The sequence below is a fragment of the Apis mellifera genome, linkage group LG13, assembly GCF_003254395.2.
Source record: "Apis mellifera strain DH4 linkage group LG13, Amel_HAv3.1, whole genome shotgun sequence".
In the NCBI taxonomy this organism is placed as follows: domain Eukaryota; kingdom Metazoa; phylum Arthropoda; class Insecta; order Hymenoptera; family Apidae; genus Apis; species Apis mellifera.
In genome coordinates, this window is record NC_037650.1 from 3,052,784 (window position 1) to 3,080,460 (window position 27,677).

The 27,677-nt window shown below is 34.2% G+C and overlaps 2 protein-coding genes and 2 long non-coding RNA genes across 8 annotated transcripts; 2 read left to right on the plus strand and 2 right to left on the minus strand.

The window, feature by feature from the left end:
- Positions 1-184: 184 nt before the first annotated feature.
- Positions 185-2,100, minus strand: LOC552016 (mitochondrial 2-oxoglutarate/malate carrier protein). Its single transcript, XM_624396.6, has 6 exons — positions 1,787-2,100; positions 1,285-1,500; positions 1,063-1,193; positions 827-997; positions 643-742; positions 185-566 (listed from the first exon to the last, which is right to left on the minus strand). The coding sequence occupies exons 1-6, from the start codon at positions 1,843-1,845 to the stop codon at positions 365-367; spliced, it is 879 nt and encodes a 292-aa protein (XP_624399.2). The 5' UTR covers positions 1,846-2,100; the 3' UTR covers positions 185-364.
- A 1,398-nt stretch (positions 2,101-3,498) lies between these two features.
- On the plus strand, positions 3,499-10,619 carry LOC113218526. 3 transcript variants are annotated; one of them, XR_001705310.2, is made up of 7 exons: positions 3,499-3,625; positions 7,565-8,213; positions 8,293-8,432; positions 9,654-10,055; positions 10,126-10,219; positions 10,336-10,514; positions 10,604-10,619. It is a non-coding gene; the product is annotated as an uncharacterized LOC113218526 (long non-coding RNA). The 3 variants fall into 3 exon arrangements; XR_001705311.2 differs by having other exon boundaries at positions 10,105-10,514; XR_003305937.1 differs by having other exon boundaries at positions 10,126-10,514.
- On the minus strand, positions 5,979-27,647 carry LOC409845 (potassium voltage-gated channel subfamily H member 8). Of its 3 annotated transcripts, none has more exons than XM_006557868.3 (16): positions 26,588-27,521; positions 25,014-25,124; positions 15,385-15,618; positions 14,788-14,901; positions 13,995-14,122; positions 13,693-13,921; positions 12,567-12,730; positions 11,536-11,749; positions 10,743-10,922; positions 10,267-10,466; positions 9,879-10,128; positions 9,521-9,783; positions 8,318-8,469; positions 8,041-8,209; positions 7,556-7,928; positions 5,979-7,479 (listed from the first exon to the last, which is right to left on the minus strand). In XM_006557868.3, exons 2-16 carry the CDS (start codon positions 25,087-25,089, stop codon positions 7,265-7,267), a joined length of 2,961 nt encoding a protein of 986 aa, XP_006557931.1. In that variant the 5' UTR covers positions 25,090-25,124; positions 26,588-27,521; the 3' UTR covers positions 5,979-7,264. The 3 variants fall into 3 exon arrangements, with proteins under 3 accessions (XP_006557931.1, XP_026300428.1, XP_003249178.1); XM_003249130.4 differs by having other exon boundaries at positions 7,265-7,479; positions 14,770-14,901; positions 26,588-27,647; XM_026444643.1 differs by lacking the exon at positions 26,588-27,521 and having other exon boundaries at positions 14,770-14,901; positions 25,014-25,089.
- Positions 13,046-14,534, plus strand: LOC113219187. Its single transcript, XR_003305938.1, has 3 exons — positions 13,046-13,263; positions 13,350-13,427; positions 14,285-14,534. It is a non-coding gene; the product is annotated as an uncharacterized LOC113219187 (long non-coding RNA).
- Positions 27,648-27,677: the final 30 nt, after the last annotated feature.

Genomic DNA, 27,677 nt, shown 5'->3' on the forward strand with positions numbered 1-27,677 from the left:
TATCAGTATATAAATAGAAATTATATTGAAAAAATGAATATTCTTTTATGAGCATATACTTTGAAAAGGTTAGATATGAAACTAAATGTATATAAAATATAAAATAAGATATATCATTAAAATACAAGCGAGGTTATAAATTATTGTATCAAAATCGATATTATTTTATCTTTCGAATTTTATCTTTATCAAAAAATGTTGCTGTTTTATAGTTGAAATACTTGTATAAATAACATTTATAGTTTTCTTCTCAACTAATTTTACGACCCAGTTATATTATTATTTAACCAAATTGACTATACTTGATACATTTTGAAAATATTCTTTCACTGCATATTGCATGTGTGTGTGTTAAATTAAATTGTTATACAGAATATGTTTTGTAAAAATTACGTATTTGTTCTAAGAAAATAAAAGTCAAAACAGTATGTGGACCTAAACGAGCATAATAAGGAAAAAAACCTTTCCATAATGAAAAAACTCCTTCATTTCGACATACTTGTATTATGACATCTATTGCACCCTTAAATTCTGGTTTACCATCCACAATTTTCATATTTTGAATCCTGCAAATTATTAATAATGCAAAGTGTGAAACCATTTTCATAATTGTTTCACTAATTTAGTTTTTTTAAAATTTACCTTGTTTTAGCAATATCAACTGGCATAGAAGCAATAGTTGTAACTAAACCTGATATCATAGAACTTGTAAAATGTAATAGAATATTATCCTCAAAATATCCTAATCAAATAGATATAAAAAAAAAAAAAAGATATTATACTAATGTTATTCACTCGATCCTTACTTATTTATATGTTTACAAACCAGTATTAAGTAAAGTTTCTTTAGACTGAGAATATGATGCCAATTGAGCTGCATTTACAACCATAGCTCTTCCCATTGTTGGAACAGTACCTCTCCATAATGCTAAAAAGCCTTCTTCTTTGGCTATTCGAAATAATGCATTAAATGCATTTTTATAATTACGTCTTTCAGCTAGAAATAAATATTCCTCAGAATTGTAAAATTTTTATTGAATATTCAACTAACATTTGGCATACCAAGAGGTAATCTACCATCAGCAGTCATTCTAATTAAAGCAACTTCAGCAGGAGTACCAACAAATGCTCCTACACAACCAGCAGAACTACCTATTAGTAGTTTCATAAGAAAATTTGGTTGTCTATCTTTTCTGAACAAGAGGAATATCAAATAATTCTATACATATTCCACACGTTATTTTTTTTTTTACATTGATATGAGTTTAATAGATATGTACTCACGATATTAATTCAGACAACCATTCAAATGTACCAAGTCTTGTAGTCGTATATGAAGCCTGACGTAATAAACCAGCAGATAAGCCTGAATAAAAAGCTAAAATACCCTCATTTTTTAAGATTGAGGATATTATATTTATTGTTGATATTTTAATTCCACTTAATTGCATTCGATTTTTTATTAAATCTAATGGTTGAACAACACATGTTGCAGCCATTCTAGAATAAAATAATCAATTCCTTGATAAACTTTCTAATCTAACTATAGAATTATATTTATATTGAAAAATGAAAAAAACTATACAAGTTTTACATATACATTTTGTAAAACTTTAAATAAATTCCAATATCATAAGATATTATTTAATATAAATATTTTATAAAAATGTAGTATTTAAATTCAAAAGTAAATATTTAATTCTTTCATTAGTCTTTTATTTATATTTTTTAATATCTATATATTATTTTTTAAAATATTATTTATAAAATGATAAAAATAACAAACCCTGCAGTTCCCCCAAAAAGGAAATTTATTGAAGTTGATACTGTTTTTTGATTGCTCATTTTAATTTAGTATAACACTTTTATTGATAATAAAATGATTTTTAAATTAAAAATGGTTTAAAGTGAATTGTGAGGAGAAATACGATAAGAAAATACGAACAAGAAAATACTTGTAACGAGAAAAACACAGTAGTTTAAAATGAAAAAAACAAGCACCAACTCAATATAGACTAGATAGAACTCTAAAATAAGCTAAGTGGAAGATTATTAAAATTCTCGTGAAATTCCATCCTTCGTTTACCGATACTGAATTATAAAATTTTTGCATTTTAGCGACATCTTGTAGCATAAAACTATACTTAATAAAGAACAACGAATTCAACCATCACTATGTTAAAATACTAGTACAGATAATGATCGAATAATACTGTATAATACCGATAAGATAGAACCTTTTTATATAAAAATTAAAATTCAATTTTATTATTTTGAAATTTGAAATTTAATATTAAGAAAATCAAATCTTTGAATATCGACTATTATTATCAATAGCAATAACATATTTACATATCAAGGCAAGAAAAAGAAAAAGTAAAAAAGAGAAATATATAACTAGAAAAATATATATATATATATATAAAAGTAAAAGTTTAATAAAGATAATTTTGTTTTTTCAAAAATATAATAATTTTAAATTTATTTAGATTAAAATAATGATAGTAATAATATAATTAAATAATTAAAGAAATTATATAAAAAATTATGAAAATCAAATATTTTCGTACATTATACATAATGATTGCCTAGATTCAAATTTACTATTAAATGAATCGCATATAAAATTTTTTATATAAAAAAAGAATAAAAAAATAAAAATACAAAACTTACCATTTGTTGAATGCATTTTATTGAAGATAGTGTCCACGAAAAATATGATGATTAATAATTGATTAAATTTATGTTGATTTTAAATATCTGTCAAATATTTCAATTAATTATTATTTTTATCTATTATTTATATATAAAAATCTATTATTTAAAAAAAATTATAAATTATATTTAATAATAAAAAATAAAAAATTATATCAAATGGATCAAGAAATTAATTGACAATTCACGCTAAATTTTAATATATGTACGTAATAATTAGAATAGAATAATATTCATATTTTTTATTAATAATATATTTAATAATTTAAAAGGCTTATTACAATTAATTTTTTTATTTTACATTGTACATTTATTTCATATTTTAACACTACTTATTAACATTATATTATATTCTAGATAAATTATTATAAATTCAAAGATGCAAGAAGCGCGAAGCATCCATGAACTGATAGAAACTGAAGCATAGATCATATGAATACTACGTTCGACATTTGAAAAATCGAACAGGAACATGTAAATATAATAAAAAAACTCATAGAAAAATTTAAAAAAAAAAAAATTTTTTTAGAAAAAAACGAAAAATATTTGGAAAATTCAAAATTTATTTTTTCTTTGTAACAATACATACTAATAAATGAATATGAATTTTTTGAAATATATAAAAATAAAGTTTTTTAAAAAATGAGATATAAAATATTAAATTAAAAATATATTATATATTTTTAAAATTATTTTCATATTTATTAAATTTTTTATAACTTTTATAAAATAATTTATGAGCTCGATTGACTAAGAAAATAGCCCGCTCTAAATTAACGTATTCTTTCGTTTCTTACCAACACAGATTCTGATGATTTGTGTGTGTGTGTGAGTTTGGAAAGAACGTTCAACGAGCTGCTGCAATAGAATTAACAAAAATTTGTGGGAAAAAGCTTATTTTCGTAAACAAGTAAGTTAATATAATTATATAATATTCATATATATGTTCACAAAATAATTGAAAGAGAAAAATATTAATATTTTAATCAAAAAAATAAAATATGTCACGATTTTTGTTGCGCATGCGAAGTCGTTTGATTGTACATTGCTTTTTTAACGGTTTTTATGTTTAAACAACAATTTATTTGACATATTTCTATAAAATATATATATATTTCTATAAAATATATATATATATATAAAATGTTGGTTTATTTTTTTAAAATAATATAACATTATATTAAAATTGAAAATTCGGAAGATTTTACGAATATTACGAATAATGCGTATATTTCGATTTACGATCGAAATCTTTACTAATATGGCTAATTTTTTTAAAGATCTTCTTTTAAGTAATTTATTAAATAATTTTTCGATATATTATTATTTCTTCTCTCTATTTGAAAATAACTTTATATAATATATTGTTAAAATATACTGTAGAAGAAAATAAATGTATTCATTTAATTATTCGTTCGTAAGTGACGCGATTACATTCATTTTCATAGAAAATTTAGAATTTATATTAAAAATATTCTACTATATATCCATATATAGAATTGTTTTTAGAAAAACAAAATTTTAAAATATTTTAAAATAATATTATATATGTATATAGACTTATATATAATATATATAAGAAATATAATTTGTTTCTAGTATATAAAACAGATATATATATATAACGAAAAAAGATTAAATCAAGCATTTCTGTAAGTATTTTTATTTCTTTTCGTTTATAATGAGACGAATGAACAAAGGATACCAATTGTACGATGCACAGTACAGTAAGCAGATAACAATATTTACAAACACCTGAAAGATTTCAGTAGATTGATTCTTTTTGCTATTCGTTTTTCTATATATTAAAAAGAATAATATGCACATTAAAATAATAGTTTTTTCGGTAGATAATTAATGAAAGTTTTTATATACGGTAGGCGCATTTTAGTTTTTTTTTTTTTTTTTTTCGATAGAGACATTTTTTTAAACTATTAGCTAACATTGGTATTTCAAAATTTCATTAATTAGGAATAATATAATTTTATAAACATAACCTGTTATTTTTAGAATTCCATGTCTCTTTTCGTATTGTGTTTGTATAATATTTCTATTTGCAATTAATGCAACATAATTCGATATTTAATATCGTTAAGAAAATCTATTTAGATGTAAAAATGTTGTAAAATATTTTGTTCGATCGATATATATATTTACTCGATTGAATCGGAATGCGATTTTAACGTGTTTTTTTGTAATTTGATACCTAGTTCATAAGTGTAGGCATTAATTACGTAAAAATCGGATCTCTAGATTGTTATCCTCCTCCTATGCAAGAAATAGTGAGAAAAATAAATTTTTATTTTAAGGCCGTTGATTTAAAGTTTTCTAAGTACTAGTTTGGTTAAAAATTTACGATAAAAAATTTAATTAGGTTTAGCTAAGTTTTTGATAATATTTTTTTATATGATATTTTTTTGTATTTTGGCATTAACTTATTTAGCCAAGTTTATATCAAGATAAAGATAGGTACATGCATACGTCTGTACGTATACTTGTATGCACGTATGCATAAATTTATATATGTATCATATCTAATCTTACGAACAATGATTTTGTTTTTCTTTTTCGTTTTGAATCTAATATTAGTCAAATTATATGATATCGAATTGTAATCACACACAATTTTGAATATTTTTTTTCTTCATATTCCTCATAATCTCACGTAACTCTCTTAAAATTACGCATATATTAGAAATAATTATATTTTGTGCTTACTGACATTTTTGTTCGTTAAAATGACAAATGTTTCTTTCGTAGTTTTTTTTTGAAGAGTGTAAAAAGTAGTAGAATACGTGAAATAGGTTAGATAATATTACAATATCTTTAGCTTGAATTATAAGGTGAGGAGCATAGAAACAGTATAACAAAATATATGAAATATTTATAAAACAGCTGTTTTCATTGACATTTGTGAAATTGTGATGTCGTGATAAATACAAACATACATTCTTTTTACGAATGTTAAAAATAAATCCGAATGATTGTTTAAAAAAAAATATTAATATTATATTGTTGAAGAAATAAAAGTGTAATTCAAACGATTATATTTTTAATCGTGTTGAATTGTTCGTTTGAAATAAAATTTTATGTATCGAATCATAAATATTTAACGTCATAAAGATATATAAATAACTTTTTTTTTTATCGTTTCACAAATGGCAACAAAAGATGAACGAATACACAATTGTCGTGCATGGCCAAAGCCGTGCCTTATCACATACGTTATTCATAATAGTGATACACTATTTACATCGAATTTGTTCAAGAAATACTTACAATTGGATATATCCCGCGCGTAGTAGTCTCGTATAATACATTAATTTTAAATTAATTAATTAATACCATTCATTTAACGTATTATATCTTTAAAATATGCGTCTCGAAATAAACATTGTTTCTCAATGCGATAGATGCTCGAGTTTATAGCTACGTACTTTTTTTACAATAACTAATCGTCTAATTTGGACGTTGGCGGATACATTAAAATTTGTTGTGCACATTATTGCTACGCTAAAGTTTAAAACTTTTTTTTTCTTTTTTTCACCGATAATTTTAAAGTCTTTCGATTTGAAAACAAGACTTCGCAATAATTCCCTTAAACGTTGAATTTTTTTATTGTTCAGCGAATTTGAAAAGTAGTAGTACGAATGCTCTTAAATAATATATTTTGCCGATTTATCTTTCGGCAAAATTACCGCAAGAGTACATTTTTTTTTTTTTAAATAAACGTATATGTAGTTTCGCTAACTAGATTTAATCAATCACAGCAACACGTATGCGTATTGGAATGACATAAGCAAAAAGTTTCCCGAGGAAGAGATAGATATATATATATATATATATATACTCGATACAAATTGCATCGTTATCTCCGGATTTTTAAATATTCACGATATAAGAGACGAGTAAAAAATATCTTTGAGACAAAGTATCCTCGATTTCGATTATTCGAAAATAACAAATTACATTTATGAAAAATGTATGAACAATTCACTTCGCATACGATTTATACTTTTTTTAGATTTAAAATTTATGATTGTACACGTGTTCCATTCTAAGAAATTCGGATCAGACGAGGCGTCGAAATCTCTAAACAAATATTAATATTTAAAATGAGCAAGGTATATAGCGTTTATATCGTATTTGTTTTTTTTCTTCTTTTTGGACAATGTTTCGTAAAAAATTTTTTATACCATAAGATAGAATTTCATTACGTGTTTCAATGCAATGAAGAAAATTTCGATCGATTTGTTCCTAACTAATCGATTGAATTCAAAATCTCGTGTCTGTAAAAAGTGAAATATACATTTCGTATAGAAAGATTTTATATATAGGATATTGAAGTACAAGTGATTGATAAAACACGAATGTATCTTGAACACTTAAAAAACGAGTGGTTTTTGGTTCCTCGTTGCCCTATCTTATATCTTTTTTTTTTTTTTTTTTTTTTTTTTTCTCTCCTTTTTGTCTTTTGTTTCTACAAGTATTCCCGATATTTTATCTTTCTTCTAAGGCTTGTAACCCTGATATGTTTTTCTGGAAACGTTCAGCTATCAAACGGATCGAATTTTAACGATCGCGATTCAGGAAGTCGGCGCAAATTGCTAAATGCCTGATACAGGGATGCGTTGTCGGCATCACCCGCGCTAAATCTGTGCAATAATTTATTCTCGGGATCCCACGTGGAGTTTGTCGGTTTATACGTGCGAGGAATGTGTTGTTGCTGTTCCCCCCGATTATTGCCAAAAACGAACTCGTTTCCTGAAAACACAGGTTTTCACGTTTTACTCGAACATTCGAAATATCGATTTTCATGCAACTAATCGTTCCGTTTTACCTTGGATAGGGGACAGCGAGCGTGGCGGCGTACCAACAACAGGTGACAGTGGCTCGTACGGAGGTGGCGGGGGAGAAGATGGCGACGGTGTCGGGGAGTGTGGCTGCCTCGAAAGTAGATCCGGATCGAGGTCGAGGATTCTCAGAACTGTTTGAGAATTCGCTCGGACCCAGGATTCGAACAAGTCTACGGGCCAGTCGGTTTGCGTGGACGCGTCTAACATTCTCCTCGGTGGATCCCAGCATATAGCATCCGGCGGATGGGACGAGCTTCTCGCCAAAACTCCGCTCCCACGACTCGCGGGGGTTGGTAAATTCGGATTACTTTGAGGCGAACACGCTAATATTTGTAGAGCTTGTATGGCATTTCTCACCTATTTTTATTCATTTATTTTTTTTTTTTTTTGTGAAATACCAAGTGTCAATAATTTTCTTTTCCTTTTTTTTAATTTTCATGAGAGATGAAATAGTCTGTTGTTTCTTTACCTCGCAACTCAACGTGGCTACGTCCTGATGCAACGTGGAAAATTGGGTGTCCAACCGTTCCACGGATCCACGGATGTGCTCTTCCATCGATTCTTGGGCGATCACCTGAGCCGCCCTCCCCCTCACTAAAACACCCCTCGCAGGCCTCCTTGCCTCCCGATACTCGTCCCTGCGTATGTCGATTTTTTATTATTTTATTTAACGAAATCTTAATAAAATCTTTGATATTAATATTTTTTTTTTTTTTTCAAGAAACAAGGGGACAACGTAAATTTACCTGAATTTGGCGTGTCTCGGGCTCGAAGACGTGTGCAAAGGTGATTTGTTGGGCGGTGAAAGGGGCGACGTCTCCCCTTCGTCAGGCACGTTTTCGTCGTCCTCGCTGATTGAGGGTAGCGTTAACGACGGCCCATTCATATCCGACTCTTGCTAAAATTGAAACGATCTTAGAAATTTTTTTCAATCCGCGAGACCGTCTCCTCTACTACTTTTCCCCTGCCCCTCCTATATCGAAGGAATATATTGGGTTGGCAACTAAGTAATTGCGGATTTTTTTTAGAAAATCAAAGACAATTTTTTCATGGAACTAAATAACTTTATTCCGTAATGTGTTGCCCATTTTGATCAATGACCTTTTGCCATCTTTCAGGCAGCATCATAATCCCACGTTCGTAAAACTTGTGGTTTTTATTAGCAAAAAATTGAATCAGGTACGATTTGATATCATCATCGTTATTGAAATTTTTACCATTCAAGGAGTTTTGTAAAGATCGAAACAAAAAGTAATCGGATGGTGCAAGGTCAGGACTATATGGTGGATGTGGCAAAACATCTCAACCAAGCTCTAATAATTTTTGCCGAGTGACCAAAGATGCGTGTGGCCTTGCATCGTCATGATGGAATACAACACCTTTTTGATTTGTCAATTCGGGTCGCTTTTCTTCAATTGCATTGTTTAATTTCGTTAGTTGTTCAATATAGACAACAGAATTGATCGTTCGGTGGTAAGAGTTCAAAATAGACAATTCCTTTGTAATCCCACCAAACTGATAACAAAACCTTCTTTCAACGAATACTAGCTTTTGATGTTGTTCGAGTTGGTTCACGTTGCCTGCTCCACGATCTTTTCCGCTTGATATTGTTGCAAACAACCCATTTTTCATCGCCAGTTATCAGTCGTTTTAAAAATGGATCATTTTTGTTACGTTTCTTTAGAAAATCGCAGCTGTTAATGCGTCGCGTTAAATGCTTTTCTTTCAGTTCGCGAGGAACCCATGTATCGAGTTTTTGAACATAGCCAAGTTGTTTCAAGTGGTTTTCAATGCATGTATGCGATACATGAAGCTTCTCTGCAATCTCACGAGTTGTACTGTGACGATCGACGAATCGATTATTGCTTTGATTAGGTCGTCATCAACTTCAACTGTTGAAATCCGCAATTACTTAGTTGCCAACCCAATACCATAAGATTATTGTATACCTCGACTTCGTATCCCTCCCGTAAATTGTAAGTGAGATCGTGTTGTATATCGTTTGCAAATTGGTGCTGATACTCGGGATACAAACGAAGCACCTCGACCAATCCATGCATATTTATGCACTTCAAATCGCAGTAGGTTAACGCTTTAACGTCGCAACTCGATTTCACCACGACATCCGCGGCACCTCCTCCGCCCGCCCCGCCTCCGTTACTCGTGTGCTGCAGGTGGACGTTTATGTCGCAGCCTACCAGATCACCTTTACCTTCGAATTCAAATTTGCGAAAGCTCAAATTTCCAACCAGGCGTCGAAAAAGTAAAATGGAGATAAGAAATGGTGTACTTGATAAACTCGTTTACCTAAGATGGCAACGACCATGTTATTTTGGACAACTTCCATGGAACCGTTGCACAGGTAATATATGTAAGAGAGGGCGTCCCCTTTGTGAACTAAAAACTCGCCGGGGGCGCAAAAATTATTTTTAATACGGAGGGATAGCAATTTGAGACAGCCCTGGGAAGCGGGCTCGAATATAGGTAAATTTAATATCTCGCGATGTAAGTGCATCGAAACATCTCCTCGCAGCTCCTCTGGAAATTGTTTCAGGGTCTGAAAAAACGTGGACTCCCGTCGATAATCGAATAATAAACTGGATGGTTAAATTATGGACAACAACAATATGTGTGGGTGGAGAATTAAGGTTGCGTAATCGTGATTAATTGTTATAATACTAATTTATACACTCACCTCGTGTATATCGATACCGTGATTCAAGGACCACATAGTTTGGAAATAGTCTTGCATACGTTGTTTCAGTTCTTCGGGGATCTGATGCAATACGAAAAAATCCTTGAGATCCCGCAATTTTGTTTGGTATAGAGATCTTCTAGAGTAAATTCTTTGAATAATTGCAGTCACGTTACCAAAGACCACGGCATGCATCAGAGCTGTAGCATACACGATATGTACAATGTGGAAATAATTCCAATATTCGTGTAAATTTCCATTCAAATTTATTCCGTAATTGATTAACATCATTTCCCTAATTCACGTGTATGCGAATTTTTCTTTTTTTTTTTTTCAGTGATCGAAAGAGAAAGAAAAAAAAAAAAAGCGTGCGGCAATCGATTTTTTAATTAAATCGATAAATCCTTACTACGGAATAACGTATATATATATATATGTATATATAAAATATTATCGATCGACGATTGTTTACCGACCACCAATCAGCATCGTGCAAATCGAGAAGAACTTCTCGGAGAACGTGTTGGCAGACACATTTCCAAATCCCACCGATGTCAGGCTGCTGCACGTGAAATACAAAGCGGTGATGTAACTTTCCGCGTGGGTTACGTTCTCCACCGAAATCTTCAATTTTTCCGCCAACGTGTGAATCCAGCCTGGAAAAACAAAGTACTCGTGTCAAATCGCGATGGCCCTTACGATCGAAACGAAGATCTTTATCGCGAGGATAAAACACACATACATATCGCGATGAAAGTGTGGGAAAATCGATAAAATTCTTAATTTACCCGAGTCTCTTCAATTATGTCGACCTTCGCTAGATCCTTAAAACGCGGATAAAAGATCGAATCTCTGCAGAGAGAGAGAGGAGTATATTGAGAGGTGATCCGATTTAATCGTGCCTGGGATTCTTTTTTTTTTAATCAGACATTTATTCATTCAGATTAAACGGATTAAAACCGCAACTAAATTTGGACTGCATTTTCTCTTCATGGAAAAGAGAAATGTTTGCACACGAATATATATATATATATATATATATATATATATATATATATATATATATATATATATAAAACTCTTAATAAAGTTGACACGAAGCCAAAAAGAAAAGGAACAAATTTCTCTTTGAAGAGAGAAGCGTATATTTAAACGTTATATAGACACGAAATAGGTTACCAGCTGTTTTTCTTGGTTTTTTATTATATAAAGGAGAGAGAAGGAAATAAAGATAAGCCGAGCTCGAGAGAAAGATGAAAAAGTACTTACCGAGGTCCCAATCGTTGTCGTTTCTCAATCTCTCCTTCTCTGCGATTACGAACCAGATACAGGCCAGCCAATGAGCCACCAGGATGAAGAACAACATCAACATGGTCAGAATCACCGCGCTGTACTGCGAGTATCTATCCATCTTTTGAAGCAGTCGAGCCAGCCTCAGTAATCTCGTTAATTTCACCAAATGGATGTTGCCGTGTCCCGATTCCTAACGAGAGGAAGAGAGACAGAGAGAGAGAAAAAATACACTCGATTCGAAAATTAACACTCTGAATTGAGAGATCGGGAAATAAACCGCGATTCGTGTGTGTGTGTGTGTGTGTAAGTAAGTAAACGAAAAGAGGACGTCAATATTGAATCGATAATAATTATGTGTTGTTATTATAAACTCGCTGCCTTCTCTAGATTGTGTACCATTCATCGCGGAGATATGTCGCTCGAAGCGTGCCGGCGTGTTTCCCACCGTGTTTCCAAAGGCAAGGACACGGGAGAGGTATCCGTGTATACCGTACAATTTAATAATACATCGACCTTTGCTAAACGAACTTCATTCACGTGTTCGCTTTCGGATATTGCACAACTCGGTATCGCGTTTTCCTTACATTTCTCTTACGTTCAATTCATCGACGTTCCTCCATTGGATTTGAAAGCTGGATTGGTGAAATTGTTTCAAGCGTGTGTAACGTGTTCGAAGAGTGGAAAGAATAAGTGTAAATAAGAAGTAAAAAGTAACCGAGTTTCCTTTAATCTCTGTTGTGTCGAGTGTCGGTGAACAAGATGGTGGACAGTGTTTTGAATGGCGTTTTAACCGTTTATCTTTGTCGAGTTTAGAAACGATTTTCTTTAAATGGATGGATGTTTTTCGTTAACATAACAAGAGAAAAATTCTATTCTCGAGATGATATCGGGATGAAATATCGGAGAGGAAAAAAAAAAATAAGAAAGAATCGCGAGGATGATCTTTTCACGAATAATCGAGCGTGTGAAAGAGCGTGTGGCGTTATGCGAGTAATTGAATTACTCACCTCGCCGCTGTAAACGTCGGACGCGTAGAGAAAATCAAAGGGCAAGGCGGCGACAAGATCGACAAAAAACCAACCCTTTAGATAGTTGACAGCGATGCTTTTGCTGTTGCTGACCACTTCACCCTTTCTGCTCACATAGGTCGTCCTAAAGTTCAGAACGATATCTGGGGGAAAGATGATTCGATCGTTTTCTTCCGATATTTCGATAATCGACGTACACGCGTGTTTTCGAATTAAAATAATTATTCACGCCCCATACGAGTTATTTAATTATCGAATTGGAAACTTTTTGATCGAAAGAGAGGGAAATTTTTTCTTTCTTTCTTTCTCCTTCCTCGTCGTGGAAATGCAAGAAACTTTATTAGATGAATTGATTTTTAATAAATCGTCTCAAAATTCGTATTATTTACGACGTAGTTTCGCGACGAACAGAAGAATAGTTTTTCTGAAGGGAGAAGTAAATTTAAAAGGAAAAAAAGAAAGGTGTGAAGACACTTTTGATAAACGAAATTACAATTTTCTGTTCTCGAAGAGAGAAAGAAAGAGAGAGAGAGAGAGAGATAGGATCTCGTTGAACACCCATGAAGAGCTCTTCGAACATCTTGTTACTCGATATTCAATTCAGGTATTGAATCAATTCAGTGTGTTTGTAGAGCGATTGTCACGTTACTTAAAGAAACTAAGATTTTTATTCCAGGTATGTACAATGTTTATGTATTTAAATCGAATTAAATTAAATTATTCTTATCGATTCTTTCTTTCTTTCTCTTTTTTTTTTTTCAGAACGAATAAACCGAGGATGAAACAAGTTTTTTTTTTTCAACATAACGTGCGTGGAAGCAGAAACTGTTTCGAGTGACGGTAATTGAAACCATCGATTATTCATAGAGTCGGAGAAGGGAAGAATCGTATTTCGCTTTCCAACTTAACGAGCTCCTCGAATCCTTCTCGTTTCTTCTTGATTGGATCATTTTAAAAAGCGATCGATCCGTATCCACTGTTCGAATAACTTTGACAATTAATCATTTTTGGAGAGAAAAATTTCTCTTTCTCCTTTCCACAAATTTCTCTCTCTCTCTCTCTCTCGTTTCAAAATCAGAATCGATCGATTGGTTGATCTATTTACCGGTTATGAAGAGTGCTTCGACGACAACGTCGCTGACCATGGTCGGCCTGTCGATGTTGATGAAGCTCGCGTTGAAAGGGACGACGATCGCCACGTAGAACGTGGCGAGGAGTATTAACCAATCCCAGCAAGACTTGAACCCGCCGTAGTGGCTCAAAATGAATTGCGACTTTTTTATCCCCGTCGTTTTGTACTCGGGCAACGGTGGCGCGGTGGAATGAAGAAGATTCTACGATATTCCGAATTTATTCCTCCGTTTTTAATTTTAAATTAAAAATATACAACGTTAACGACGCACTCACGTTATTCAATTTAATTTTGTGCTTATTGTCCTGTTTGTAATGGCCCGACAATTGATAAAGGACGGCCCGGCTCCTTCTCCTGCCGTAATTAGCCGGCGGTGCTTCCGGATCGAGGCCACCTTTTGCGTCTGAAACGTCCAATCGTGTACACAACTTTCTTCCCTTTCTTGCTTTTTTAAATTAATGTACTCGTGACGTGCAATTAAAAAAAAGCGCGCGTGTAACCTCGATTGTCAAAAAAAAAAAATTATTTATTCGGTTTATCATAATTTTTCTTTAATCGTTGGCAGTGACAATTCTTTTTCAATCAAGTACGTAATTTTCGATCGAGAGATGAACAGTGCGAAAGAAGACATGTTCCATTCCATCGAGTGCTGTGATGCAAGTATAATATACATACTTAATAGGATCGATTTTCTTTTTCTTTTTTCGCGAACAACACGTGCAATTATTACTTAATACTTTAAAGAAGAAAAGATAAATTGTTGGAAGCGGTTTGAGTGCTTCTCGAAGAGAATGGCTTGCTAACAATATTGCATATTGCAGGTTTCACGTGCGTGGCGTGTAGCGTGGCCGCGGTGGAGGCACGAAACGTTGAAGAGGTTATGTTACACATTGGGAACCGTTTTCAATCCATACCCGATGTATGGGGTAGCCCGTATACTTTGGAATGCAATTCATCAGATTGACGTGGATGAAGAAATGCATTCCAGAGAAAGGAATTCTGTTTAGACGTTTCGTCCGAGTTCAGCAGCGAAGCTTGGCTAGAACTCACCACTATCTTGCAACTCACACAGCTGAAGGTTCTTGGTGTGGGTGATGTCCTTGTGCGAGGCCAGAAAGAGGACGACGTCGCCCTTCTCGTTTTTGATCGGGACGATATCGAGCAGACAGTCGAACGGGCTTCCTGTTTTGCAATTAAAAATTATAAAAGTCTTCGATCGAAGTCACTCCTCCATTTTCCTTTTTTTTTTCCATCTCGAATATCTTCAAAATTAATAATGAAAAAAGGAAATAGTACGTATTGAAAGCAAATGCTCATGCAAATGTAACAATCGATTCGATAGAATAGATTATCTTGATTAAACGTGATTCCTGGTTTGCACCTGGTGTGCTCGCCACGATTAATAACGTTTAATCGTATCATAAATCATTTCAGTAACAACACGTGCGATTAAATAATCCCGGCGAAATCGAAAATCTAACGGAGTCGTAGTTTACTTTCATTTCGTAATGAAAATTTTAATAATAAAAAAAAAAAAAAAAGGGGAGAGAAGAGAAATTACTTTTAAAATTTTAATCTTCTTCTTCCCTCCCTGAGGGATTATGAATGCAAATCGTAGGGCGTTCGAAACTCGAATAATAAATTTCATCGTTAATAATTACTCACCGTTCTTTTTGTAGAACACCACTTCCATCTTCAACTCCGTTTTGCTCTCGAGGCTCTTGTCGATCATCGCCCTTTCCTCCTCTTTCGTCTCCGGCCCATAGAGGAATTTGCAAGCGCAACCCTTTTGCATGATTTGCGCTCGCGCGAATCCTGTCAGCTCGCAGAAACCGTCCGAGCAATAAACGATCGGATAGAGGGACGGAACCTGCGCATTTCCCAGCACAAAATTGCTGTCTGCCAACAGAACAGAGAGTACAAGTTCGCATAATTTCTCGATTAATAAACATTCGAATTCGAATTTTCCATTCTGTCCTTTGTTTTTAAAAAAAGAAGAGGAGGAGGAGGGGTGATATCATCATTTCATTTCCCCAACAATTCGAGAATATTTTTTACCAATTAACTTTGCGCGGAATTTCAATTACCGTTTTGATGAATCAATTTGTCAAGTGTTTTTTATTTTTTTTTCTTTTTCAGTTGGCGGACCAATTGAGCTAACGATATAACGGTATAAGAAAGAAGAGGGGAAGGAGGAGGAGGTCGAAAGAGAAGTCTGATTGACCTTGCGAAATTGTTCCACTTATGTCGTTAGTTTTGTTTCATTTCTGAATTTTCTGAATTTCTTCTTCTTCTTCTTCTTCTTGGGCGGAGCCTACTCTCTAAAAAGAGAGAAGAAAGAAAAAAAAATCGTATACGAAATGGAGAAGCGGGACAAACAAGATTTCGTTGATTATTAAAAACCTCGTGCGATGCAAGAGATGCACGACTGCATCGTGTGGTACAGTTCATTGGTTGATGAGCTTTGTCTACTTGTCTGACGTCACGCATAATCTTTTTCAACGCACTATTTTTAATTTCGCTCACACCCCTTGAAACACTTTCATCTTTCTGCCTTTCAAGCCTTGCGAGATTTCAACTCCCCGACGCTTCTTCCTGTTCTTGGAAACAAAATCAATGACTCTGTTTATCAAAGGAGTTTTGTTTTGTATCCCGTTAATGCCTCTCTTCCAATCTTCTTCTTCTTTTTCTTCTTCTTTTTTTTTCTTTCTTTTAACCAACGTCCAAGTGTACCATTTGACGTAAGGAAAAAAAGATGTTCTCCTTGAGATAAATGCGATAACGGAAGCGCATTTATTTTTTTTTCTTCTTCTTCTTCTTTCGAACGTTCTGAAACAATCTCGTGCAAGTTTTTCTTTGCCGTCAAAAACGGATCGCAGATGATGAAGTCACTCTTTAAAATGAAAAATAACGATTGTCGCGTGTATGGCAGGGGGGAGTCGATCTATTGCGAAGGGATGTAAGATAAAAATACGATTTAGGGGGTTAAAGTTTGTGAAATACTAAAGTCTAGGCGTTTTAATCTCCCTCCCCCCTCCTAATTATTCTTATACAGGATCCGGATGAATAATGTATTCAAAAAAAAAAAAAGAAGAAGAGGAGAAAAAAATAATAGAATAAATCAAGAATAAGTTAATTCTCAGTTGGATAAAGGATTATTAAAAATGTGGGATAAAATTTTATCGTTTAAGCGTTTGTTTTTTGAGAAAATAAGGACAATTTTTTAAAAACGATTTGCGTTTTTCGAAAATTTTTAAAATTGATTCTACGTTCTTTTGTTTATTTTCACACGTGGATTAACTTTTTACCTACTACGTACAATTGGATATTAATTCAATTTCGGCTGTAATCGAAAAATTTTCAATCCATGCGATTTTCTTTCTAAAAATTCGTTTTATTTATTTATTTATTTATTTTTTTTAATTTTTCCATAAAGTATCACCCCCACGTTATTTAGCCGGATCTGTATACATCTGTATACATTTCGTTAATTGAATTTTAACACGTAATTAAAATAGAGATGGCGCGATATTTTCGTTCTATCGTTCGAGATTAATTTTGATTCGAGTAAATATATATATATATATATATACCTACTTGACCAAACAAATTTATGATAAGTTTAACGAGAATTAATCTGCTCGCGTTTCAAAGAGATTAAGCGTTTAATAATTATATTGAAATAAAATGAATTTCAACCGACACGAAGAGAGACACGAGAATAAACGGGAGAGTATATAGAAAATGCGCTTCCCCTTCCTTTTTAATTATAATTCTTATTTTCAACTATAACTTACTCGTATTGCAAAAGTATGAACGTGTGTCGTTTGAAAAATCGTTTATTCCGGTTTTTGAAATTAAACATTTTCACGCGGAACAATTTATTTTTTTCGAAAAAAAGGAAAATCTCATTACTCGTGCACGTATGAAATCGATCTTTAAAATTTTTACCATTTTTTTCCCCTTTTACAATTTCCATTGAAAATATTTTTCACAATGGAATAATAAATTTTATACGTTAATGTCTCTATATTAATCTTCAAATATATTTCCATTATATTTAAAAAAAAAAAAAAAACAATTAAAACAAAACTTTAAAGTTTCATTTTATCCCCTCGATGTGCGACGTTTTATTAATAATAAAAAAAAAAAAAAATTTCGAATTATTCTTCGATAATAACACACACGTTCGTTAATTTGAATACTTTTTACCTGAACTGTGATGGTAAACACATTTCCAATATTTATCTACACGTAAAATTATATCTTTCGATCGTACATTACGCAGGTACTGTAACTAACACGTGTAAATCGATGATCACGAGAACGACAGCGTTTACGATCAACACGTCGGCTGCTAAAAGCGGCGTTAAACGCTATAGTTTCAGCCTGGGTCTGGACAAAGAGACTAATGGAGTCGATAGACTTGCATAGGCGCGCTCGTTTAAACGTTTAGATTAAACGGGAAATTTATGAAACAGCGGGAAACGTTCTTTGTAAGAGGAACACCAATGTTTGAAAGATTCGGTCGATTCCGTCTCCGATCTGCCGGTAGATAAAAAAGCTTTCTTGTTGGCAAAAATCTTGTAAATTCGTCGCGAGAAAATTCTCCATAATCCAAGTAAGTAAGTAAATAATGGTGGAGCGGCCGGCGTAAAAATAGCTGCCGGACCATGAGAACTGCATTTTAAATAAATATAGATTATACGAGTATATACGGGTGCGTATGGAGAAGAAAATTTGCATGGAGGGAAAACAAACAGGAGGGAGAAAAATATTGTGAATAAGCGCGAAAATTGTGTAACGCACGCGTGAATAGCGTGTTTATTACCGCGACGCGTTAATTTTTCGGGATTATACAAAATAATGTATGTGCATTTAGATATATATATATATTTTTTTTAATTATTAGATAAGAGATAGAGATATTTACATTTCGTCCAACGCAAATTTTCTTCTGCGGTCGAAAAATACAAGATCAATAATCGGTTATCTTTTTTTAGATACGAGATATTACATTAAACCGATTAAACAGCGGTATTACGGGCGAGATAAAAGGGTTTAAACGACGGATTTGCGCCGATTATTTCTTCTCGCATATATACGAGCAAATTTAGATCGACGGGAAACGACGAAACGGATAAATTGCCGCGTATTTTCAAAATAAATCGGAGGAAACGGAATTTGATAATAATCTGCTCGCTTGGAAAATAGATAGACATATTTTTTTTTTTAAAATTATATAAACTCGTTTCAGGAGAGAACAGGACAGGATGGATGAATGGATTTTCATCGTTTACCGATCGTTAATTGAAAAGCGATAACTGCACGCATCATAATTTCCATATAGCCATATTTCACCGATAACCGCAAAATAATTAAGTGGATACGACGAGGGGGTGTTGCTGTAGCTATTGCGGTTAATGCGGTTCAATTCATGTTCTATTAGATGGAACGTTGAACGGGTATATATTTAGCATTTATTATTCGTTACGTTTGTACAATACTTTATTTCTATTTTTTTTTTATCAAACATTGATCTATCTCTCTTGTTATGATTCTTCGACGATTCTTCGATATATATAATCGTACGTGTTAACGTTATACGAAACGGTGAATGTAACTCGACAAAGCGGCCTGATCAAAATTGAAATTATCGAAGAAGGAGAGGAGAGAAAATCTAGCGGTAAATTGTATCGACTTGTTTTCAATACAGTTTAAGAAGTCCGATATTGGATGAAGTCGATACTGTACAGGCTCTCGAAGACCGTTTGATTAATTCTTATTGAAGATTCAACGAAGGGAATAATGTGCCGCGCGATCACAATTATTATTTCCTTTTCCTTCCTTTTTTTTAAAACAAAATTAATCACTTTTCGATCTTTCTTTCGTTTGACCTGTATATCGCGAAATACGTGTAATATTCTTGAAAGAGTCGGCCTTCGTTGCAACGCGAGTCGCTCTATTTAGGAGTATTCTCGTGTTACACATTCTCTCCCCCTTTTTCCTTTTTTTTTTTTTTTTTTTAGAGGTTTAAGCTTCCATTTCCTATAGTGGAGATTTCTACCACGAATCTTCTCGATGGGTATACATATATTTTTTCCTTTTCTTTAATAAAAATGTAATTGAAATTAAATTTTCACAGGGAATTTACACAGGCCGTGAAAAAGTAGGAGGGAAAACGGCAGTATTTATAATCTTGGTTCTTCGATGCAATTTAAAGAGGAAGGCCGAGAGACTCATTACTTCACAGCGGAACTTTATCACCCATGATTGAGGTCGGTGACGATGATAACTTAGCAATTTCCACTAAGATTCCCTCCCTCCTCCCTCTAACCAGATTTCTAATTCAAAATTTCGAGTACGTGGAATTGTGAGAGGAGAAATGGAACGGTTTAGGGGGGTGGGTTCCGTTCCCTTTAAATTAAATTCCCTCTCCCTTGAAGAATTTTTCGAACTCGAAGGGCGGGCGTCGCAAAACGCAAAAGTCCAATATTCCAGTTGAAACTGATTGCCGCTAAGACGGGGAGAAGGAGAAGTGGGCCACTTACTTGAAATCTATCTTTTCCAATACTTGTCCCTCCCCTTCATGGCAATTCGAATATATCCTTCCTAAGATTCCAAGAATTTTTAATTTCCTTCCTCTTATCGCAAGAAAAAAAAGAAGAGAAAAAACAATTTTTATGGAAATTCTGTTTCAAAAAAAAAAAGAGAAGGGGAAGGATATTTTTCTCTTAACCTACACGATCATCCTCCGCAACATTTTAGAGGGGAGGGCTTATATTTTCAAAGAAAAAAAAAAAAGAAATTTCTTTCCATTTGACGAATGGATTCATTTATTCATCGGACACTGAAGTTTCCAAGAAAGGAAGGAGACTCTGGTAATTGATCACCGATTTCTTTCGAACGTTTGGAAGGATCGTGCTGGATAATTTCAATAGACAGTTTCGTCGAAATAAGCCACCACCTTAAACGATTTATTAAAACAGTTGGAACCACTTATGCTTTATGCATATTCGGTGAGGGGGGGGGAAGAAGACTATGAATCGATAAATGTATGTGTCTTTCTCGGGAACGCCCTGCGTCATTACTTTTCTTTTCAATGTTGGGCGCTACGATAAGATAAGTGTCATTGATATCGAACGGTCATTAGGGTGTCGATCAATACCTGAATGCTCGAATGCATTTTTTTCGGCATCCTTCTCTCTCTCGGTTCTATCAGAGGTAAATGTCAGAGATAATGATAATTGTTAATAAAGGAAAAAGGGGAGAGGAGCGAAGAGGCAAGTTTCAGATTTGGTAAAAGTTTTTCAATAAACGGTTCACTCTCTTCGATCAAACTCGACAAAACTTTAAAAGGCAAAAAAATCTTTCGTTTCTTCTCGATCGATCTCGCGCGAATTTTGATATTATTCCTTGATATTTTAGACGAGATTTTAGAATCTCGTCGCAATCCCGTGTTGCTAATTTGGAAACATCGGAGATAATTTAGAATATGGAATGTTCCAAGAACCGCGTTATTATTCGGATTAAGTTAAATGACGAGGGGATATCGATTAACCAAACAAAAATGTAGGTAGAGCTGTATTTAACCAAGACTTTGCAAAATCCGTTCGATCGATCGCGTATCTGTGCAACAACAAGGGAGTAGATTTTCGATAAATTATAATTATATTTCGTTTTTTGATTCGCAGAAGAAAATAATTTTTCAATCTTGCAATTCTAGAATTTTTCTTTTTTTGGAAATTTGAACGAAATATTTGTCGTTTCGTCTTTTAAGATACATTTCGATCTTGAGATTTCTTGTCGGAAAATTTTAACCTTTAATCAATCGAAGACAATTTCTAATCAGGTTACACGTTTATCCACTCCCACGATTTATAAGCTTCTCGTACATAACCTCCAACTGCGATTAATCCTTGGTACACGATATAGTATACACAGAATTTTATCACACGAATTTTTAAAATCAAAAAAATAATCGTGGAGATTATTTTCGAAATTATTATATTTGTGAGATGAAAGTAGAGAAGCGCGTTTTCGCTTTGTTATATCGGAATATATTTATTCGTGGTTGGCTGTTAATGAAAGTTTTCGAGGTCGTCGAGTTATACATAGCAGAACGCTTTGAAATTCTATTGAAAAGTTGCATCGATAGACGCAATGATGATTTGATGTTAAACATGTACAAAAGAATCCGAGATACTGTCAAGGAGATACGTTTAACGAGATTTTCTATTTGTATCTCCCGTTTTCTCTTACATCTTTTCTTTCTTGGGCGCAAGTGGTATTATTACACGCGTCTCGATTTCGTGTCTGGCGTTTGCTCGATCATTACTACTTCGAGGAATCTCGCTGCGTATTATCGATCTGAATATTTTTCCCGCCGAGGGGGAAAGGAAAGGAAACAAATTGCAAGCTTGGAAGAATTATTATCAACTTTTTCAAACCGTAACATTTTGAAATTACGAATCGAAGTTCATTCTTTTAAAAATTTCTTCGTATAAATCACTTCCAAGAATCGGTGAGAAGAATTTGATCAATAATAATAATAAATAGGCGATGATTCTTTTATTCCATCGCTCGACGCCATTCATTGTTATTCGATCGCTTTTAACAGAACTGTTTCCCTTCAAAAGAAGCAGCATTTTCCCTTCGATTCCTCGCGCGAAAAATTGCATGAAAATTGGAATCACGAAACGAAGCTCGTTCGTAAATGAACGAAGAATGGAAACGAAAGAGAAAAAGAAGAAGAAGAAAAAGAAAGATAAGCAAGAGAGATAGAACGAAAGTCGATTTTCATGGCGTCGATGTTAGATTAATAATTTACGCTCTGTCTGGGGTGAACGGACTTATGGCAATAAAAGAGGGTGTACTCCAAGGGTGTACTTTGCTCATATGCGTTTTCACGGCCAAAGGGGTTGCGCTTTCTTCAAGCCTCCCTTGAAATATTTCACTACTTGAAACAAAGTTCATTTTTGAAAATACTTATTTTAATTCGATTCCAAGCGTTTCGATAATATGTTCTCAACAGAAGAGGAGAAAAGATATAAAAATGGAGGAGATAAATCTTTCGCCTGAAATCTCCAACGTTTCTATAATCGTAATATTGACGCATGGGCGGATATATACATGTATATGGTCAACTAAATTGATCGTGTTTGTTTGTTTTGACAACAAATTTGTATGCGGCGCGAAACAGATATATTTATAATCGAGTTTATATACATATATTTACAAATTCCTTTTTTTTCCCCCTGGAATCGATTAAAAAAAGGAGAAAGCCGTTGGATAGAGGCGAAAGAGAAAAGTTTGCCAAAAGGAATATTCCAATTGGCCCTCCACGAGTCTTGGTCAGCAAAGACAAACGAGTGTTTGAACAGTCGTCAACCATCCTTTACCCCAGTTGGCGATACGCCAAACACGAACTCGAAGAAAGAAAGAGAGTGCCAAAAATATCCTCGGAATAGGTACTTGGAATCTCGTTAACGAGCAATTATTTCCCTTCCCCTCCCCCGGGATCGGATAGTTCTCAATGGAAATAATACATCGATGCGAGGGAAACTCGCCCTCGTTAGTCGGCCGACCGAGAAGATTCCCTTTCTTCTTAAGAAATCCGAAGATTCACAGATTTTTCGATTTCCATCGTGATGTATATATTTTCTTGAATTTTTTTCAATAATCACCGGAGGAAGAGGAGGTGGAAAGAATAATAATTCCAGGAGGGTCCTCTCGAGGCGAATCAAGCATCGAAGGACTACAAACGAGGACTACACGATCGTCTGGAAAGTGTGGTAAACAGAAGAAGCAGCCCTCCTCGATCGTACTTACTTAATGCAAATAACGAAACGTGCGTGTCTCGGTTGTGTGGGAGATGCGAGAACGTACTCCTCGAGACGAGACGAGACGACACGTCGAATTAACTTCTTTTCCTTTTTTCTATCGCGCCGTTAAGCCGATTGGATAATCCTCTTAGAAACGCATGGACGGGATGTTTTTGCAAAAATTAATTCTCCCTCCCTCGTGGTGGTGTACAATATTGCGCAACAGTCGCCATGAATATGTATAACCGTGTATTTCGACATTGCCAAGTGTGTAGCTTATGTAAATACGAGATATGTGCAAGATAATATGATCGAGATTAAAGTTTGAAACGATTCCTCGAGAGAGAAAAGAGGAAGAGAGTAGCAGAAATGGGATCGAGGGGGTGTGCGTTTCCAAAGCTTCTCTCTGTTTAATCCCTGTTTCAACAGAATACGAGGATTTTTCTCGTCGTGCGACGCAAAATACTTTCTCGTAATTAGTTTTTCTTGGCTTGTGGGCCCGAAACTGTTCTAATTTTGTACCCATCGCGTGCGCCTCCTTCCCTGAGACGCCGCCTCAGGAGAAAACGGATGGAAACGTCGAATGCAAAATTCGCCGGGAAAAGAGACTAGCTCCGCCGTTGCTCCGAATACGTGCTCCGAATTCGATACAGCCGTTCACACAACGCCTTGGAGTGAAGTATTCTATAGTATTAATCGTCCAATATCCAACGATATTCCATTGTCGAATATTTATTGTTATATCCCTGAATGGGATGTCTGTTTTTTATACGTGTATGTAGGGGAGATAAAAAAGGGGGAAGGGGAGGGATTTCTCTCGGACCCAAAAACTCTATCCCCGCGCAGTTGTTAAGGGAAAGGTTGAAGGGTGATCAAGCTGATATTCCCGGGGATTACGAGCGAGGATCCGTCTCCGTTTGATCACCCTCTTCGCGAAATGGCGCCGTTAAGCAACCAGTTACCAACTCCTGGCGCGTTATTAATAATTATTTCGATATTCGAGGAGAAAAAGTTTGTGAAACACCGTTCAATTAACGACGTGGCGAGTCCATCCTCCAATTCGTATCAAAAAATGGTATCAAATTTATAATTTGAAGATTGATAAAAGTAAGACGTGTTTCTTCTAATCACGTTAGAAAATATGGAGTCAGTCAGTGAACTCTCAATTTTTAATTTCGAAGCCTCTTCTCCTTCTAAAATCTATCCAAGATTATTTTTCACGATTCATTTCATACTTTTACGGATCCGATTCGATTCATTCATGGAAAGACACTTTTAATGTCGAAGCCTCTTCTTCTTCTAAAATCTATCCAAGATTATTTTTCATTTTTACGGGTCTGATTCGATCCGTTCCTCGTGGAAAGAAGACTTTGGAACGCGGTTATCTTTGTGTTCCAATTATGGGGACAATCTTCCACGAAATGGGACATAAAAGAAAAATGTACATGTATCAGAGTTCGATATACTTACGGGTTCCATCGAAACGAGTGGCGATAGTATCTAGGAAAGTGTTTTGTGGGGCGAGGAGGCCCTTCCTGACCGGCATTGGGGCCACCCCGCCGCGCTGTCACGCGCTCGAATCTGCAAAATAAGGAATACGATTCTCATTTTTTAGCCAAAGTCATGCGATCTTTACGTGCGCAATAAGGCTTGGAAATGTATGAGAGGGGAGGGGAAAGAAGGTTTGACAGGTAGGTCAGTGGTCCAATGAAAATAAAGGATTGCGTGTTGCGCGGTAGTCGCAATGATAGATGATTGCAGGTTTAAGCGAAGTAGAATGAAGAACTATTTTTAACCGAGACTTTTTAATTTAACGCGTTTCAAAAAAAACGGATTATTTTTCTTCCTTTTTTATCTGCAAACACATCGAGCGAAATAATAATGGTAGTACATGTATGTTTGGGTAATTTTGCGAATAGAAAATTGTGCATTCGCAGAAATAAGGATCTGTTTCCGTGGAAGTTGGCGATATTCATAGCTTTTCATTATTGGATAGCAGTTTCTATTGTTGCTCACGTTCCTCGATGGAATATTTGCGATTTCATTTTCATTTGGAATTAATCCAATCGAATTTAAATTTCTTTCTTCTTTCTTTCTTTAACTCTTTTCAATTAATCATCGAATATCATTAATTCGAGATTATTCTCGAGCGATGTTATTTCTTATCCTCGATATCTTGTACACCATTTTAATTTGGAATATTAATATATTGGATTTAATTAGACGGAATAAATTGAGCTTGGATAATTTTTTCGAAGAATCAACGAATCTGATTGAAAGGTTTTTAATTTCGAAAGCGAATTAATTATATCGATCGATATATCGCGATTTTCTAAAAGCGGATTGAAAGAGAAAGAAGGGGATATTTTTTAAAGTAAATTTTATTTACGTGCTCGACGTAGAAAAAGAAAATGATTATTATTCGATTGAAATAGTTTTTGATTTTACAATTCTTTATCATTTCTCTTTTTCCTTTTTTTTTTTTACTTTAATTTTCGCAACATTTGTATTTGTGTAATGATTTTTTTCATCCCTCCTTCCCTTCCGTTATATTTATGAAATATCCATAACGCTGGTACAGTGATTCGAGCGATGTAACAGGTGTGAAGAGAGGACATAACAGATATATAGGATACATTCATTACGTGCTTATCCTGTCTTGTACGGAGAGCATCACCATTTACAAAATCATTTTTCTTTTTTTAAAAGGTGAAAAAGCTAGGTGTAACAAGTTTCGACAAGATTTTAAAATGTATCTGTCCTACGGAAGATTTTTCATTCAACCATCTCTTAATCCTATACAACGTATCCCATCGTAATGCTTTACCTAACCCCTTTTTACCAGAAAGTAAAATTATTTGAACTCGCGGATTTTAAATTCGAAAATTCACATATAATCAATGAATACAAAATGAGGAAAGAAAGAAAAAGGAGAAAAATAAGGAACAGAAGAATTAATTTCCACGAGGAACAAGCCTTCTTCTCTCATGCATGCACCTATTATTATTATTATTATTATAATTATTAAAAATGAAGATACCGACCTTATCGAGGAAAAAAAAGTTCTACCTAATGGTAGGACATATTAGGCATCGCATCGGGAACACTATACACCTTATATTTCTCCTCTCCTCTCTCGTTTAATTCTCACTCTCTTTCTCTCGATTATTCTCACTTGAATTATTCACGTTCGAGAAATACGATATATTATGTTATACTCGCGACGCAGGGATCTTTCGAGAGGTGTTTTCCTTTTTCTCCTTTTCTTTTTTTTATCGCGACATAATCTCCCCCTCCGTTGCACACAAACGGGGAATAAAATACACGCGGAACGTTTGCTGGTACTCGCGTAACTGACCGAGCCGAGGGGAGAAATTCTCTCTATCCTGATGGCCCGGGCTCCTGGTGGCGGACTTGCGCTCCACGCACCTAAGCGCAACATGTGGTAAACCGTTGAAGGTATACACCTACACACCCACGCCACCCCCCTCCCGCCGCGTGCAAACACAAATGTATGCCGGATAAGTACGCGAAGTGACGCGAAACTGTGTGCGCTGCACGCGCGCACACACCGCGCATTACGCATGCGCGTTGCATCATTTCCGAATACCGCGCTTATATACCGGCGGCCCGTGAAACAGGGTCAAGATTTCATTCGAGGATCAAACACGCTTTTCCCACGCTCTTCGTTTGATTATATCTTAATTGGGCTGCTTGCGATTCGCCAAAACGGTTTGCCACACATTGTGTATATATTTTAATTAATCTTTTCATTATTAACTTGACTTTCTTCTCCGCGTGAAAAGATCGTAGTATATAAATTTCTTTCTCGCAATCGTACGAGAAATTCTTTCAAACTCTCGAAATTTTCTACAGGAGGATTGTTAATCGGAATTCGGAGATCTTTTTAAAAAGATTATATCGTGAGTTAAGTTAAATCCGCGCCTCTTCTATCGTGACAACACGATATACACGGATGAACTCCGTTTAAGAGATGCTTTAAAGATTTCTCGACGCCTTTGAAAAACGTTCCGTCCGTTTCAACGAGTTTCTCATTGTGACACAAGTGAGATTCAGAATACTTTACCTTTTTTTTCTCTCTCTCTTTCTTTTTCGTTTAAGATGGCAATGAAA

Coding starts and splice junctions, on each gene's coding strand:
- LOC409845 (XM_026444643.1), bottom strand. CDS start 25,089: ATGCCGGTCAGGAAGGGCCTCCTCGCCCCACAAAACACTTTCCTAGAT. Junction 13,922..13,994: donor ACAAAATTAAATTGAATAAC/GTGAGTGCGTCG, acceptor GGAATATCGTAG/AATCTTCTTCATTCCACCGC. Junction 12,731..13,692: donor CGAAGCACTCTTCATAACCG/GTAAATAGATCA, acceptor TCTTTCCCCCAG/ATATCGTTCTGAACTTTAGG.
- LOC552016 (XM_624396.6), bottom strand. CDS start 1,845: ATGAGCAATCAAAAAACAGTATCAACTTCAATAAATTTCCTTTTTGGG. Junction 1,194..1,284: donor TGGTTGTCTGAATTAATATC/GTGAGTACATAT, acceptor CCTCTTGTTCAG/AAAAGATAGACAACCAAATT. Junction 567..642: donor GTTGATATTGCTAAAACAAG/GTAAATTTTAAA, acceptor AATAATTTGCAG/GATTCAAAATATGAAAATTG.